This window comes from Mytilus edulis, unplaced genomic scaffold, assembly GCF_963676685.1.
Source record: "Mytilus edulis unplaced genomic scaffold, xbMytEdul2.2 SCAFFOLD_2008, whole genome shotgun sequence".
In the NCBI taxonomy this organism is placed as follows: Eukaryota; Metazoa; Mollusca; class Bivalvia; order Mytilida; family Mytilidae; genus Mytilus; species Mytilus edulis.
This window is the reverse complement of record NW_027269087.1, coordinates 983-18,829: the sequence shown is the minus strand read 5'-3', so window position 1 is coordinate 18,829 and position 17,847 is coordinate 983. Positions and strand designations below refer to the sequence as shown.

The window sequence follows — 17,847 nt, the reverse complement described above, 5'->3', positions numbered from 1 at the left end:
TATTTCCACGGACGTGTACACCAAGATGAAAATAACGTTACGTCATTGGATGGATTTCCATTGTTTAGAACGTTTTAAACCAATCATAACGTTTTGGTGTACGTTTTTGAAAATAATACCCAGAATGCATTTATTTTTTATTTAGATTCTGAAAATGATAATTGGATTCAAGACTAACATGATTATTATTAAGTTCCAAAAAAAAAAACCCATTAAGACACATGTCTTTCTAACCGGATATACAGATCTTGTATTTAATTCGATTTATGTTAATATTTATTTATTAGATAAACTTAATTTATTTACTGTTTTTTCCTAGTAAGGTTTAATATTTTAACTATTTATGGATATTAACAAAAATATTTTGCTACCTACATCCGCGTTTAGTCAGAATTGTGTGCAGAAATAGACAAGTTTTCAATTTATTCTAAAATAGATAAGGCAATATATTTGTCACATTGAATTCTAGGAATTAGCAATGTGTATTTGTCTGTGTGTGGTATCGTATACCTTATACCTAAACTGCCTACGTAACTGTATAAAAATAATTAGAAAAGTATGGTCCTTTTGGTTTTCTTCTGTTTTATTGAGTGGGATGTATAAATACGAATCCACGTCAGGTCACAAGGGGACGTTAAATCCAATGCCTCGTGTGTTATATACCTCTATTTGGTATCTCTGGTTACGGAAATGTAGGACATAATTTAGCCTGTTTATGTTATATTACGGGACTGGATACTCTTTTTATGTTAGTCGGCGGCGAACAGTTAGCTTCGTCTGTCATGCATGTGCGTGTTGAATGGCTGTAGAATAAAATTTAGATCGAAACGCGTGACTTCAATCTCATAGTCCCCCAAGACAACAAGAAGGATTGGGGCCCATGACACGTGTAGCGATAGTAAGACGCTATCTGTATATTAGGAACCCATACACCAACACTTTGGAGGTCGATAGGTGGCCGGTTGAAGGGCTAAATGTCTGTCCCTATCCAATATATTAAATATTCCAGTGACATTTCAAATGTTCCTCATGTCATTGCAGTCGAACCAATGTTGTAGAATATACTCCTTTTGTAATTATTGGTCTCTTCCTGAACTTGCATGGATCTTTGTCACTGGAAGTTGATATTTATTACTTTAAGATAAATCAATCTTCTAACGAGCTATATTGGAATATATTCCAACTTGGAACAGAAATTTTGCATTTCCATGTGGAGCAGGATCTGCTCACACTTCCGAAGCACCACGTATCATCTCCGGTTTTATTGTGGGTTCGTGTTATTCGGTCTTCGGTTTTAAATTATACTAGAACACACCCGCGAAATCGCGGGCATTCAGAGCGTAGTTTAAAGTATGTAAAGTGTTGTTGGAAGAATTTTGTAAAGTATTGAATGACTGGAGAATTTCAGCAAAAGTATCACAATTAAGTCATATATATATATAGGTTATTTGGGACAGGAAAATGCTTTTTTTTTTTTTATCCCTCCTCCTTTATTTCCAAAATTCCCAATTTTTGGTTTTCTATCAATTTCAATATGAACATATTTTTCATTTAGTATGTTATGAACATTTAAGTAAGGAGCCTGTAATTCAGTGGTTGTCGTTTGTTTATGTGTTACATATTTGTTTTTCGTTCACTTTTTGTACATAAATAAGGCCGCTAGTTTTCTGGTTTGAATTGTTTTACATTGTCAGTTAGGGTCCTTTTGAAGCTGAGTATGCGGTATGGGCTTAAGCCTTTGCTCGTTGTTGAAGGTCGTACGGTGACCTGTAGTTGTTAATTTCTGTGTCATATTGGTGTCTTGTGGAGAGTTGTCTGAGCATGGCAATCATAACACATCTTCTTTTTTTGTAATCAATGAATTTTGTAAAAGATTTAATGACTGGAGAATTTCAGAAAAGGTATCAAAAGTTCACATGAATATTTTTAGCGCTTATCTGTATATTATGAACATTCATTACTATATAAATATAGTGTATTTACTTTCAATTTTAAGTTTACTAAGATCCATGGTGGTCATTGATATAGTATACAGACCCTCTCTATTTAATAAACTCTGTAACCGCCGTGGATAGTAAACTTGAAAATGATAGCAGATAGAATTCTGAAAATACACTTTATTCTTTGTATATACATGTATGTTCAAAGTATACAGAAAAACGCAAACCGGAAGTCTAATCTGACTTAAAATTTTGTCCAATGACGGGACAATATCCGGATGCCTTTTTTCTCGTTTTTCTCCCAAAATAACTCAATCTGAATAAATATATGAATGGATGACAAATGCGACTATGTACTGTACCTATAGGACACAGAGGCGTGTTGATTAATTTATTGTGGAAAGGAGAGAAGCGACACCAAAAATGAGGTCTTCTCGTTTAATAGTATAGATGTTTTGTTTAGTGTTATTTGTCTTTCTGTAGTTTTTCGTATTTTTTGCCATGACATTGTCAGTTTGTTTTCCTTAGAGTATTAAATGGTCGCCCACATGGACATTACCCTGCTTGTAAAACAACTTCTAGGGAAATCAAATCGGGAAATTATTCCCATTGAAACGTTACAACAGGGGCGGCCAGCCATTTGAAAAAAAGGGTGGGGGGGGTCCCAACCCAGGATAAAGTGGGGGTTCCAACAACATGCTCCCATTCAAATGCATTGATCGTCCAAAACAAAAGGGGGATCCAACCCGCGGACCCCCCCTGGATCCGCTACTGTTATGTACAATGTCTATGCCAAATATTTATAACAACACAATTACCTAACTCTTATGTAAATTCAAAGCGAGAAGCACCAAAACCCTACTGGACTATATCAACCAGCGAAACAACTGAAAAGTACTGTCGCGTATGTAATTTCAAGAATGTACACACATCAAAAACACTTTTGAGGTAACATTTTATAAAAAGGTTATTGATTCTATAATACGCCTGTCTGTTTCTTAATTCTGACGTCACAATAATACACATGTGTACTGTTACATCATTAAATGATTTAAATTGAACAGAAATTTGAATAAAACAGGTGTTGAAATAAACAATTGGTGTCAATTACTCATGTAATTGTCAGATTGCATGAAAACATGCAATGGTTTTAAAATCAAAGGGTTATTAATCATTACTAACATCTAACACATAACATGCACACTGCACACAAGCATGGTATATTTTAGATGTTCAAAAAAAGAGCAATGGCGAACAACAGCTGAAGATCTCGCGTGATTATATAAACTGTCACGCGACTGTAGTAGATGGCCCAAGACCACAATTAATGACCCTACTTTTCGTTGTTCACGAATATAGTTCCCTTTAATTAAGGTGTATTCTTTCTTTATTTTTTTTCTTTGCCTTTCTCATTGATTATTTAGTTTTTATGGGTTGGAAATGAAAGAAGATAGGAGAAATAAACTTTTGGATGTTGTATTTTAACTTATTTTGATATGGAAAGAGTGATTAGGCTAAGTGCAAAAAGGTGATATTTACAGTTTTCGGAACATCTCTTGACTTGTCAATAGGGGTAGGGATGTGTATTGGCTAATTTTGTAAAAGTGATTGCTTCAATCTTTCTGAATTTTGGATATACTTTTGGACAGGTACTATACATTACACACACAAAAGATTGGACAAAAGTGCATGGTGCAAATTTTTTAATGTGATAAAAAGTTATAAAGAACTAATAGAGGAATTAATTGTGGTCTGTGGCCTAAGAGGCTGATACCCAAATTCTTGAAAATGAAGAAAGGGCCAACTTTTTTGGCAGAAAGTCACTTCAAATGATAAATATTATTGTTTTATTGTAATTTTAATCAATTTTAATTTTTAAACTGGCAATATTATGCAATTTAAGGCATTTTTGGCCATTTTGATGCACTAAAAGCCCTTTGACCCCAGTTTCAGCCCTTTCTGTCAATAATGTTGGACCCCTTTTTATATTTTAATAATATATTACTACTCTATTGTCTTACAAAACATCACATCTTCAAAATGGATGCATTTTTTTTGAAATATAGTCAGAAATTAACAGAAAGCTCTGCCCCTGGCTATAATGGGCAGTGTCAAATTTGGACAGGTTTATGTACACCTAATGGCAAATATGGAGTTATTAATTGTAAATTTCCAGATGCCAGGGGGTGGAGACAAATGCATGTGCACAGGCTTGCCTACATGGTGCATCATCAGAATATCATTATTGATAAAACTGATGATGTTTCGCACCTGTGCCACAATTCGAAATGCATTACTGTCGAACATCTGTCGTTGGAACCTCATGGTTTCAACAACAGCCGGCAGTCATGCGTTTCAACCAGTTCCTGCTTGGGCCACCCAGATCCCCTCCCTCCATGCAGAGTGGAGTTGAAAATGGACAATAATAATTTGGGTAAAATGATTATCGGGTACTTCTATACTTTTAATTTAAATTCTTTTTTTTCTGGGGCGGGCAAAAAAAATATATTTTGTTATCAGAATGGGAGGAAAAAAGGAAAAGAAATTTGGAAACTACTGTACAACAACTTTAGATTCTTTTTTTAATATTTGGGTGGCCCTTAAAAGGACCTTTTATGATTCTGTTGGCTGGTGGTTCTGGTATCTCAGTCTGCAGCAGGTCTTGGAAGTTTTGGTTTGCAGTAGCTGTCGTGGTCCTGGAACTGTAAGGCAGGCTGTGGATCTAGTTGACCTTTGCAGTAATAGTCGTGCTTTTTATTCAGTTCTCTCCATGTCTTGTGCTCTGCAAGCCTTTCTGCATTCTGCTGTAATCTCCTTTTTTGAACTTCCGGTCTTAGTATATAATCTTGGTTATATGTAAAGTCAGTGTCCCATTTTCTTGAGGTAACGTTTACTTCGTTCTGAAAGTTCTACTCCTAGATTCGTACATTTAAGTTGTGTTGAGGTTCCCGGCATGTTGTTGTTTCTATGTACTCCTGAAGCAAGTCGTCCTTCCATATTTTTGGAGTAAATAACATTTTTGGGCAAATTTACACTCAGTGCTCTATGAACTCCTTCATTTTTGTTGGTATTGTCATAAAGTTTCATGCTTTCAACAGCTTCTGTAGTTAATTTCATTTTCAGGATTTCTTGAAGTAAAAATTTATCTGTTTTATCCATTTGCAGGGCAGTGATCTGGTATGTTGACAAGTAATGTGAACGACTCCACCAGTTGAGTGCATCATCACCTTTGCAGACAATGGAATATTCAGGACACTGAGTGCAATCACCATCATAGCAGCGGAGGGTAGCATCGAGCACTTTTGGTAAGTCTTTGCTTATTTCATTAATGTTTTTGTCATATTTCTCCATCAGCTTCTTTAGTATCATGGAGCATCTGCACTTTAGATCTTTGCTAAATACCGTCTTAAGTTGTTTATTTTCCTCTTTGGTTTTACCATGGAACATTCCCGGGCTGTATTGAGCTCGCAAAGAGGCCCTGAATTGAGACTGTCCCAAATGTACATGGTCTGCCAGTCTTTCTACTTTCCACATTGGTTCCACAGCTGCAAGGGCTTCTTCAATACCTTTAGCTGAACGTCCATCTCCATCTGTGGTCACATACCGTACCAGACATTTCTGGAGTCCTATCTGGTTTCCCATCTCTTTTCCCAGCTCATACTCTGACAGGGCAGCAGCTCTGTATAAATTTGCTGTACATTCTTCATGACCAGGACATTCTATTGGAAAGCCTTTCCCTCTAAGCCATGCCCCTTTCCAACACATCTTATTCTGTACAACAGCAGCTACAATAAACTTTCTATCTGTTATTGTTTCTATTCCCAATGCAAAAACTTGAGTCGCATTCTGACCAGGCTTCTTTTTACTAACTATTGTGTTGCTGTTGTATCGTGCATCCACAGTTATGTTAATTTCATTTTCTGGGACACCTCGCCTCCTGTTCACTTCTTTTACAAGTTCCAGTTTCTGTGCCATGTCTGTTTTGTTCAGCTTGACCATTTCAGCTGCTACTCTGCTGGATGTGCGTTGCATACTGCTTCTACATGGTGGTGGTGTGTCTATTCCTGCAAGTAGTTGCTGCACTGTTGTATTTCCAATTGGACAGTCCTGCAAAGCAGATGCTAGGGCTACATTTGGTTGTCCTGGGTTGGGTCCTGGTTTGCCATTAGCTATTTCCTTGTACATCTTCATTCTGTCTCCAATAAAACCACAGGCTAGGCATTTTAAGGTAAACTGCCAGCAAGTTCCCCACTTTTTCTGTTCATAATAGTCAGCAATAAACATAGGACAGGATGGTGAGTCCACTTGGTGCTTATTAATATTAGTGTTGATCAAGCTTATATTTAGTTGACTGTCTATCCACCTCATGCCAGAATGTAATTCTTTATTTTCTTCTCTTTTCAGGTCAGCATTATCGAGCGGTCGAAGTGTACAGATGTTACCAGTCGTCTCCATTTTGCAGTCAGAAGATTTAAAAGTTTGCCGCACATAGGAAGTACTTGCACTAGCTGATTCAGGGATCTGTATTGACGCCTGGCTTCTGCTTCTACCACTGGGTTTGCCTGCTTGGAAGCATCCAGGATTTCTTGGAGAGTTGTCTTTCTTTGACCATTTCTTGGTATGACCTTTAGTGAACATTTTGAAAAATTAAATTGGATCAGTTATATCCCAACTTGGACTAATGGCATAAAATTTGGACACCCTGATATTTATAATAAAATGGTGTACAATATCTGCTTTGATGTACATATTTGTTCTTTGATGCAATATGTGGTATGGTGTTACAGAGACCACCTTCTGAGGCAACTCTAAATTAAGTGTTTTCTTAACAGTATCCAGTTGAGCCAATTATTTCATTTTCAGGGGTCCAGATTAAGATTGTTTGATCAAATCTATGAAAATATGTTTCTTAATAATTTATTGAGTAATCAATTTAACAAGAAAGCATATTGGATGTTTTCAATTAACTTTTTAAATAATTTTTGTTGTCAAATTTGATCATGTGGATGTATTTTTTAATAAAAAAAAATTCTTACAAAAATCTTTTAAATATTTAAATCTCTTTATTGATAAAAATAAACAAATAGTTAAACTTCACTAAAAAGTTTATTTGAATGTGATATTTCAAGGAATAAAGAAATTACACTAGTTTGAAATTTTTATTACATGTAACATAACCTGGTGTTTCACATGAATATTGGTACCTCAGGTAAACAGGTCAAGTACCTGTGAATTTTGTCTAATTATTGTTTGAGTTATATTTTACTTATTAAAGATAAGATAAGCTTATTTTTAAGATAAGTTTTGAAAGTGAGTTTTGTATTTAAGTATTTTTAAAGGAATTTTATTTAATTTAATTTAGCTAAAAATACAAGAATTTTTGAAAAAACCCAATTTTTATTTAAAAAAACATGATTTTTTAAAAATTTTCTTTCAAATTCTTGAAATTTAGCCATTTAGCTGCTACAGATACCTTACTTTTTTAAAATATCTTGTTTAACAAGAAAGTTATTAAACTTTAACTTTTCCTAGTAGATACATGTTTTGTAAATTTTCTGCCATAAAATTCCTATAAATTTTACCTAACTCTTATGTAAATTCAAAGCGAGAAGCACCAAAACCCTACTGGACTATATCAACCAGCGAAACAACTGAAAAGTACTGTCGCGTATGTAATTTCAAGAATGTACACACATCAAAAACACTTTTGAGGTAACATTTTATAAAAAGGTTATTGATTCTATAATACGCCTGTCTGTTTCTTAATTCTGACGTCACAATAATACACATGTGTACTGTTACATCATTAAATGATTTAAATTGAACAGAAATTTGAATAAAACAGGTGTTGAAATAAACAATTGGTGTCAATTACTCATGTAATTGTCAGATTGCATGAAAACATGCAATGGTTTTAAAATCAAAGGGTTATTAATCATTACTAACATCTAACACATAACATGCACACTGCACACAAGCATGGTATATTTTAGATGTTCAAAAAAAGAGCAATGGCGAACAACAGCTGAAGATCTCGCGTGATTATATAAACTGTCACGCGACTGTAGTAGATGGCCCAAGACCACAATTAATGACCCTACTTTTCGTTGTTCACGAATATAGTTCCCTTTAATTAAGGTGTATTCTTTCTTTATTTTTTTTCTTTGCCTTTCTCATTGATTATTTAGTTTTTATGGGTTGGAAATGAAAGAAGATAGGAGAAATAAACTTTTGGATGTTGTATTTTAACTTATTTTGATATGGAAAGAGTGATTAGGCTAAGTGCAAAAAGGTGATATTTACAGTTTTCGGAACATCTCTTGACTTGTCAATAGGGGTAGGGATGTGTATTGGCTAATTTTGTAAAAGTGATTGCTTCAATCTTTCTGAATTTTGGATATACTTTTGGACAGGTACTATACATTACACACACAAAAGATTGGACAAAAGTGCATGGTGCAAATTTTTTAATGTGATAAAAAGTTATAAAGAACTAATAGAGGAATTAATTGTGGTCTGTGGCCTAAGAGGCTGATACCCAAATTCTTGAAAATGAAGAAAGGGCCAACTTTTTTGGCAGAAAGTCACTTCAAATGATAAATATTATTGTTTTATTGTAATTTTAATCAATTTTAATTTTTAAACTGGCAATATTATGCAATTTAAGGCATTTTTGGCCATTTTGATGCACTAAAAGCCCTTTGACCCCAGTTTCAGCCCTTTCTGTCAATAATGTTGGACCCTTTTTATATTTTAATAATATATTACTACTCTATTGTCTTACAAAACATCACATCTTCAAAATGGATGCATTTTTTTTGAAATATAGTCAGAAATTAACAGAAAGCTCTGCCCCTGGCTATAATGGGCAGTGTCAAATTTGGACAGGTTTATGTACACCTAATGGCAAATATGGAGTTATTAATTGTAAATTTCCAGATGCCAGGGGGTGGAGACAAATGCATGTGCACAGGCTTGCCTACATGGTGCATCATCAGAATATCATTATTGATAAAACTGATGATGTTTCGCACCTGTGCCACAATTCGAAATGCATTACTGTCGAACATCTGTCGTTGGAACCTCATGGTTTCAACAACAGCCGGCAGTCATGCGTTTCAACCAGTTCCTGCTTGGGCCACCCAGATCCCCTCCCTCCATGCAGAGTGGAGTTGAAAATGGACAATAATAATTTGGGTAAAATGATTATCGGGTACTTCTATACTTTTAATTTAAATTCTTTTTTTTCTGGGGCGGGCAAAAAAAATATATTTTGTTATCAGAATGGGAGGAAAAAAGGAAAAGAAATTTGGAAACTACTGTACAACAACTTTAGATTCTTTTTTTAATATTTGGGTGGCCCTTAAAAGGGACCTTTTATGATTCTGTTGGCTGGTGGTTCTGGTATCTCAGTCTGCAGCAGGTCTTGGAAGTTTTGGTTTGCAGTAGCTGTCGTGGTCCTGGAACTGTAAGGCAGGCTGTGGATCTAGTTGACCTTTGCAGTAATAGTCGTGCTTTTTATTCAGTTCTCTCCATGTCTTGTGCTCTGCAAGCCTTTCTGCATTCTGCTGTAATCTCCTTTTTTGAACTTCCGGTCTTAGTATATAATCTTGGTTATATGTAAAGTCAGTGTCCATTTTCTTGAGGTAACGTTTACTTCGTTCTGAAAGTTCTACTCCTAGATTCGTACATTTAAGTTGTGTTGAGGTTCCCGGCATGTTGTTGTTTCTATGTACTCCTGAAGCAAGTCGTCCTTCCATATTTTTGGAGTAAATAACATTTTTGGGCAAATTTACACTCAGTGCTCTATGAACTCCTTCATTTTTGTTGGTATTGTCATAAAGTTTCATGCTTTCAACAGCTTCTGTAGTTAATTTCATTTTCAGGATTTCTTGAAGTAAAAATTTATCTGTTTTATCCATTTGCAGGGCAGTGATCTGGTATGTTGACAAGTAATGTGAACGACTCCACCAGTTGAGTGCATCATCACCTTTGCAGACAATGGAATATTCAGGACACTGAGTGCAATCACCATCATAGCAGCGGAGGGTAGCATCGAGCACTTTTGGTAAGTCTTTGCTTATTTCATTAATGTTTTTGTCATATTTCTCCATCAGCTTCTTTAGTATCATGGAGCATCTGCACTTTAGATCTTTGCTAAATACCGTCTTAAGTTGTTTATTTTCCTCTTTGGTTTTACCATGGAACATTCCCGGGCTGTATTGAGCTCGCAAAGAGGCCCTGAATTGAGACTGTCCCAAATGTACATGGTCTGCCAGTCTTTCTACTTTCCACATTGGTTCCACAGCTGCAAGGGCTTCTTCAATACCTTTAGCTGAACGTCCATCTCCATCTGTGGTCACATACCGTACCAGACATTTCTGGAGTCCTATCTGGTTTCCCATCTCTTTTCCCAGCTCATACTCTGACAGGGCAGCAGCTCTGTATAAATTTGCTGTACATTCTTCATGACCAGGACATTCTATTGGAAAGCCTTTCCCTCTAAGCCATGCCCCTTTCCAACACATCTTATTCTGTACAACAGCAGCTACAATAAACTTTCTATCTGTTATTGTTTCTATTCCCAATGCAAAAACTTGAGTCGCATTCTGACCAGGCTTCTTTTTACTAACTATTGTGTTGCTGTTGTATCGTGCATCCACAGTTATGTTAATTTCATTTTCTGGGACACCTCGCCTCCTGTTCACTTCTTTTACAAGTTCCAGTTTCTGTGCCATGTCTGTTTTGTTCAGCTTGACCATTTCAGCTGCTACTCTGCTGGATGTGCGTTGCATACTGCTTCTACATGGTGGTGGTGTGTCTATTCCTGCAAGTAGTTGCTGCACTGTTGTATTTCCAATTGGACAGTCCTGCAAAGCAGATGCTAGGGCTACATTTGGTTGTCCTGGGTTGGGTCCTGGTTTGCCATTAGCTATTTCCTTGTACATCTTCATTCTGTCTCCAATAAAACCACAGGCTAGGCATTTTAAGGTAAACTGCCAGCAAGTTCCCCACTTTTTCTGTTCATAATAGTCAGCAATAAACATAGGACAGGATGGTGAGTCCACTTGGTGCTTATTAATATTAGTGTTGATCAAGCTTATATTTAGTTGACTGTCTATCCACCTCATGCCAGAATGTAATTCTTTATTTTCTTCTCTTTTCAGGTCAGCATTATCGAGCGGTCGAAGTGTACAGATGTTACCAGTCGTCTCCATTTTGCAGTCAGAAGATTTAAAAGTTTGCCGCACATAGGAAGTACTTGCACTAGCTGATTCAGGGATCTGTATTGACGCCTGGCTTCTGCTTCTACCACTGGGTTTGCCTGCTTGGAAGCATCCAGGATTTCTTGGAGAGTTGTCTTTCTTTGACCATTTCTTGGTATGACCTTTAGTGAACATTTTGAAAAATTAAATTGGATCAGTTATATCCCAACTTGGACTAATGGCATAAAATTTGGACACCCTGATATTTATAATAAAATGGTGTACAATATCTGCTTTGATGTACATATTTGTTCTTTGATGCAATATGTGGTATGGTGTTACAGAGACCACCTTCTGAGGCAACTCTAAATTAAGTGTTTTCTTAACAGTATCCAGTTGAGCCAATTATTTCATTTTCAGGGGTCCAGATTAAGATTGTTTGATCAAATCTATGAAAATATGTTTCTTAATAATTTATTGAGTAATCAATTTAACAAGAAAGCATATTGGATGTTTTCAATTAACTTTTTAAATAATTTTTGTTGTCAAATTTGATCATGTGGATGTATTTTTTAATAAAAAAAAATTCTTACAAAAATCTTTTAAAATATTTAAATCTCTTTATTGATAAAAATAAACAAATAGTTAAACTTCACTAAAAAGTTTATTTGAATGTGATATTTCAAGGAATAAAGAAATTACACTAGTTTGAAATTTTTATTACATGTAACATAACCTGGTGTTTCACATGAATATTGGTACCTCAGGTAAACAGGTCAAGTACCTGTGAATTTTGTCTAATTATTGTTTGAGTTATATTTTACTTATTAAAGATAAGATAAGCTTATTTTTAAGATAAGTTTTGAAAGTGAGTTTTGTATTTAAGTATTTTTAAAGGAATTTTATTTAATTTAATTTAGCTAAAAATACAAGAATTTTTGAAAAAACCCAATTTTTATTTAAAAAAACATGATTTTTAAAAATTTTCTTTCAAATTCTTGAAATTTAGCCATTTAGCTGCTACAGATACCTTACTTTTTTAAAATATCTTGTTTAACAAGAAAGTTATTAAACTTTAACTTTTCCTAGTAGATACATGTTTTGTAAATTTTCTGCCATAAAATTCCTATAAATTTTACCTAACTCTTATGTAAATTCAAAGCGAGAAGCACCAAAACCCTACTGGACTATATCAACCAGCGAAACAACTGAAAAGTACTGTCGCGTATGTAATTTCAAGAATGTACACACATCAAAAACACTTTTGAGGTAACATTTTATAAAAAGGTTATTGATTCTATAATACGCCTGTCTGTTTCTTAATTCTGACGTCACAATAATACACATGTGTACTGTTACATCATTAAATGATTTAAATTGAACAGAAATTTGAATAAAACAGGTGTTGAAATAAACAATTGGTGTCAATTACTCATGTAATTGTCAGATTGCATGAAAACATGCAATGGTTTTAAAATCAAAGGGTTATTAATCATTACTAACATCTAACACATAACATGCACACTGCACACAAGCATGGTATATTTTAGATGTTCAAAAAAAGAGCAATGGCGAACAACAGCTGAAGATCTCGCGTGATTATATAAACTGTCACGCGACTGTAGTAGATGGCCCAAGACCACAATTAATGACCCTACTTTTCGTTGTTCACGAATATAGTTCCCTTTAATTAAGGTGTATTCTTTCTTTATTTTTTTTCTTTGCCTTTCTCATTGATTATTTAGTTTTTATGGGTTGGAAATGAAAGAAGATAGGAGAAATAAACTTTTGGATGTTGTATTTTAACTTATTTTGATATGGAAAGAGTGATTAGGCTAAGTGCAAAAAGGTGATATTTACAGTTTTCGGAACATCTCTTGACTTGTCAATAGGGGTAGGGATGTGTATTGGCTAATTTTGTAAAAGTGATTGCTTCAATCTTTCTGAATTTTGGATATACTTTTGGACAGGTACTATACATTACACACACAAAAGATTGGACAAAAGTGCATGGTGCAAATTTTTTAATGTGATAAAAAGTTATAAAGAACTAATAGAGGAATTAATTGTGGTCTGTGGCCTAAGAGGCTGATACCCAAATTCTTGAAAATGAAGAAAGGGCCAACTTTTTTGGCAGAAAGTCACTTCAAATGATAAATATTATTGTTTTATTGTAATTTTAATCAATTTTAATTTTTAAACTGGCAATATTATGCAATTTAAGGCATTTTTGGCCATTTTGATGCACTAAAAGCCCTTTGACCCCAGTTTCAGCCCTTTCTGTCAATAATGTTGGACCCTTTTTATATTTTAATAATATATTACTACTCTATTGTCTTACAAAACATCACATCTTCAAAATGGATGCATTTTTTTTGAAATATAGTCAGAAATTAACAGAAAGCTCTGCCCCTGGCTATAATGGGCAGTGTCAAATTTGGACAGGTTTATGTACACCTAATGGCAAATATGGAGTTATTAATTGTAAATTTCCAGATGCCAGGGGGTGGAGACAAATGCATGTGCACAGGCTTGCCTACATGGTGCATCATCAGAATATCATTATTGATAAAACTGATGATGTTTCGCACCTGTGCCACAATTCGAAATGCATTACTGTCGAACATCTGTCGTTGGAACCTCATGGTTTCAACAACAGCCGGCAGTCATGCGTTTCAACCAGTTCCTGCTTGGGCCACCCAGATCCCCTCCCTCCATGCAGAGTGGAGTTGAAAATGGACAATAATAATTTGGGTAAAATGATTATCGGGTACTTCTATACTTTTAATTTAAATTCTTTTTTTTCTGGGGCGGGCAAAAAAAATATATTTTGTTATCAGAATGGGAGGAAAAAAGGAAAAGAAATTTGGGAAACTACTGTACAACAACTTTAGATTCTTTTTTTAATATTTGGGTGGCCCTTAAAAGGACCTTTTATGATTCTGTTGGCTGGTGGTTCTGGTATCTCAGTCTGCAGCAGGTCTTGGAAGTTTTGGTTTGCAGTAGCTGTCGTGGTCCTGGAACTGTAAGGCAGGCTGTGGATCTAGTTGACCTTTGCAGTAATAGTCGTGCTTTTTATTCAGTTCTCTCCATGTCTTGTGCTCTGCAAGCCTTTCTGCATTCTGCTGTAATCTCCTTTTTTGAACTTCCGGTCTTAGTATATAATCTTGGTTATATGTAAAGTCAGTGTCCATTTTCTTGAGGTAACGTTTACTTCGTTCTGAAAGTTCTACTCCTAGATTCGTACATTTAAGTTGTGTTGAGGTTCCCGGCATGTTGTTGTTTCTATGTACTCCTGAAGCAAGTCGTCCTTCCATATTTTTGGAGTAAATAACATTTTTGGGCAAATTTACACTCAGTGCTCTATGAACTCCTTCATTTTTGTTGGTATTGTCATAAAGTTTCATGCTTTCAACAGCTTCTGTAGTTAATTTCATTTCAGGATTTCTTGAAGTAAAAATTTATCTGTTTTATCCATTTGCAGGGCAGTGATCTGGTATGTTGACAAGTAATGTGAACGACTCCACCAGTTGAGTGCATCATCACCTTTGCAGACAATGGAATATTCAGGACACTGAGTGCAATCACCATCATAGCAGCGGAGGGTAGCATCGAGCACTTTTGGTAAGTCTTTGCTTATTTCATTAATGTTTTTGTCATATTTCTCCATCAGCTTCTTTAGTATCATGGAGCATCTGCACTTTAGATCTTTGCTAAATACCGTCTTAAGTTGTTTATTTTCCTCTTTGGTTTTACCATGGAACATTCCCGGGCTGTATTGAGCTCGCAAAGAGGCCCTGAATTGAGACTGTCCCAAATGTACATGGTCTGCCAGTCTTTCTACTTTCCACATTGGTTCCACAGCTGCAAGGGCTTCTTCAATACCTTTAGCTGAACGTCCATCTCCATCTGTGGTCACATACCGTACCAGACATTTCTGGAGTCCTATCTGGTTTCCCATCTCTTTTCCCAGCTCATACTCTGACAGGGCAGCAGCTCTGTATAAATTTGCTGTACATTCTTCATGACCAGGACATTCTATTGGAAAGCCTTTCCCTCTAAGCCATGCCCCTTTCCAACACATCTTATTCTGTACAACAGCAGCTACAATAAACTTTCTATCTGTTATTGTTTCTATTCCCAATGCAAAAACTTGAGTCGCATTCTGACCAGGCTTCTTTTTACTAACTATTGTGTTGCTGTTGTATCGTGCATCCACAGTTATGTTAATTTCATTTTCTGGGACACCTCGCCTCCTGTTCACTTCTTTTACAAGTTCCAGTTTCTGTGCCATGTCTGTTTTGTTCAGCTTGACCATTTCAGCTGCTACTCTGCTGGATGTGCGTTGCATACTGCTTCTACATGGTGGTGGTGTGTCTATTCCTGCAAGTAGTTGCTGCACTGTTGTATTTCCAATTGGACAGTCCTGCAAAGCAGATGCTAGGGCTACATTTGGTTGTCCTGGGTTGGGGTCCTGGTTTGCCATTAGCTATTTCCTTGTACATCTTCATTCTGTCTCCAATAAAACCACAGGCTAGGCATTTTAAGGTAAACTGCCAGCAAGTTCCCCACTTTTTCTGTTCATAATAGTCAGCAATAAACATAGGACAGGATGGTGAGTCCACTTGGTGCTTATTAATATTAGTGTTGATCAAGCTTATATTTAGTTGACTGTCTATCCACCTCATGCCAGAATGTAATTCTTTATTTTCTTCTCTTTTCAGGTCAGCATTATCGAGCGGTCGAAGTGTACAGATGTTACCAGTCGTCTCCATTTTGCAGTCAGAAGATTTAAAAGTTTGCCGCACATAGGAAGTACTTGCACTAGCTGATTCAGGGATCTGTATTGACGCCTGGCTTCTGCTTCTACCACTGGGTTTGCCTGCTTGGAAGCATCCAGGATTTCTTGGAGAGTTGTCTTTCTTTGACCATTTCTTGGTATGACCTTTAGTGAACATTTTGAAAAATTAAATTGGATCAGTTATATCCCAACTTGGACTAATGGCATAAAATTTGGACACCCTGATATTTATAATAAAATGGTGTACAATATCTGCTTTGATGTACATATTTGTTCTTTGATGCAATATGTGGTATGGTGTTACAGAGACCACCTTCTGAGGCAACTCTAAATTAAGTGTTTTCTTAACAGTATCCAGTTGAGCCAATTATTTCATTTTCAGGGGTCCAGATTAAGATTGTTTGATCAAATCTATGAAAATATGTTTCTTAATAATTTATTGAGTAATCAATTTAACAAGAAAGCATATTGGATGTTTTCAATTAACTTTTTAAATAATTTTTTGTTGTCAAATTTGATCATGTGGATGTATTTTTTAATAAAAAAAAATTCTTACAAAAATCTTTTAAAATATTTAAATCTCTTTATTGATAAAAATAAACAAATAGTTAAACTTCACTAAAAAGTTTATTTGAATGTGATATTTCAAGGAATAAAGAAATTACACTAGTTTGAAATTTTTATTACATGTAACATAACCTGGTGTTTCACATGAATATTGGTACCTCAGGTAAACAGGTCAAGTACCTGTGAATTTTGTCTAATTATTGTTTGAGTTATATTTTACTTATTAAAGATAAGATAAGCTTATTTTTAAGATAAGTTTTGAAAGTGAGTTTTGTATTTAAGTATTTTTAAAGGAATTTTATTTAATTTAATTTAGCTAAAAATACAAGAATTTTTGAAAAAACCCAATTTTTATTTAAAAAAACATGATTTTTTAAAAATTTTCTTTCAAATTCTTGAAATTTAGCCATTTAGCTGCTACAGATACCTTACTTTTTTAAAATATCTTGTTTAACAAGAAAGTTATTAAACTTTAACTTTTCCTAGTAGATACATGTTTTGTAAATTTTCTGCCATAAAATTCCTATAAATTTTACCTAACTCTTATGTAAATCAAAGCGAGAAGCACCAAAACCCTACTGGACTATATCAACCAGCGAAACAACTGAAAAGTACTGTCGCGTATGTAATTTCAAGAATGTACACACATCAAAAACACTTTTGAGGTAACATTTTATAAAAAGGTTATTGATTCTATAATACGCCTGTCTGTTTCTTAATTCTGACGTCACAATAATACACATGTGTACTGTTACATCATTAAATGATTTAAATTGAACAGAAATTTGAATAAAACAGGTGTTGAAATAAACAATTGGTGTCAATTACTCATGTAATTGTCAGATTGCATGAAAACATGCAATGGTTTTAAAATCAAAGGGTTATTAATCATTACTAACATCTAACACATAACATGCACACTGCACACAAGCATGGTATATTTTAGATGTTCAAAAAAGAGCAATGGCGAACAACAGCTGAAGATCTCGCGTGATTATATAAACTGTCACGCGACTGTAGTAGATGGCCCAAGACCACAATTAATGACCCTACTTTTCGTTGTTCACGAATATAGTTCCCTTTAATTAAGGTGTATTCTTTCTTTATTTTTTTTCTTTGCCTTTCTCATTGATTATTTAGTTTTTATGGGTTGGAAATGAAAGAAGATAGGAGAAATAAACTTTTGGATGTTGTATTTTAACTTATTTTGATATGGAAAGAGTGATTAGGCTAAGTGCAAAAAGGTGATATTTACAGTTTTCGGAACATCTCTTGACTTGTCAATAGGGGTAGGGATGTGTATTGGCTAATTTTGTAAAAGTGATTGCTTCAA

At 35.0% G+C, this 17,847-nt stretch overlaps 1 protein-coding gene and 1 long non-coding RNA gene across 3 annotated transcripts; one reads left to right on the top strand and one right to left on the bottom strand.

The window, feature by feature from the left end:
* Positions 1-5,345: 5,345 nt before the first annotated feature.
* Positions 5,346-6,080, bottom strand: LOC139509566 (uncharacterized; the record flags this gene model as incomplete). Its single annotated transcript, XM_071296183.1, is given in 1 exon segment — positions 5,346-6,080. A coding segment is annotated over 1 exon segment (627 nt), but the record flags the coding sequence as incomplete, so codon positions are not given.
* Positions 6,081-8,018: 1,938 nt separating this feature from the next.
* On the top strand, positions 8,019-16,203 carry LOC139509567 (uncharacterized). Of its 2 annotated transcripts, none has more exons than XR_011661744.1 (5): positions 8,019-8,353; positions 9,869-10,008; positions 11,108-11,321; positions 14,631-14,770; positions 15,871-16,203. It is a non-coding gene; the product is annotated as an uncharacterized lncRNA (long non-coding RNA). The 2 variants fall into 2 exon arrangements; XR_011661745.1 differs by lacking the exon at positions 8,019-8,353 and adding an exon at positions 9,346-9,586.
* The last annotated feature ends 1,644 nt before the right edge of the window (positions 16,204-17,847 follow it).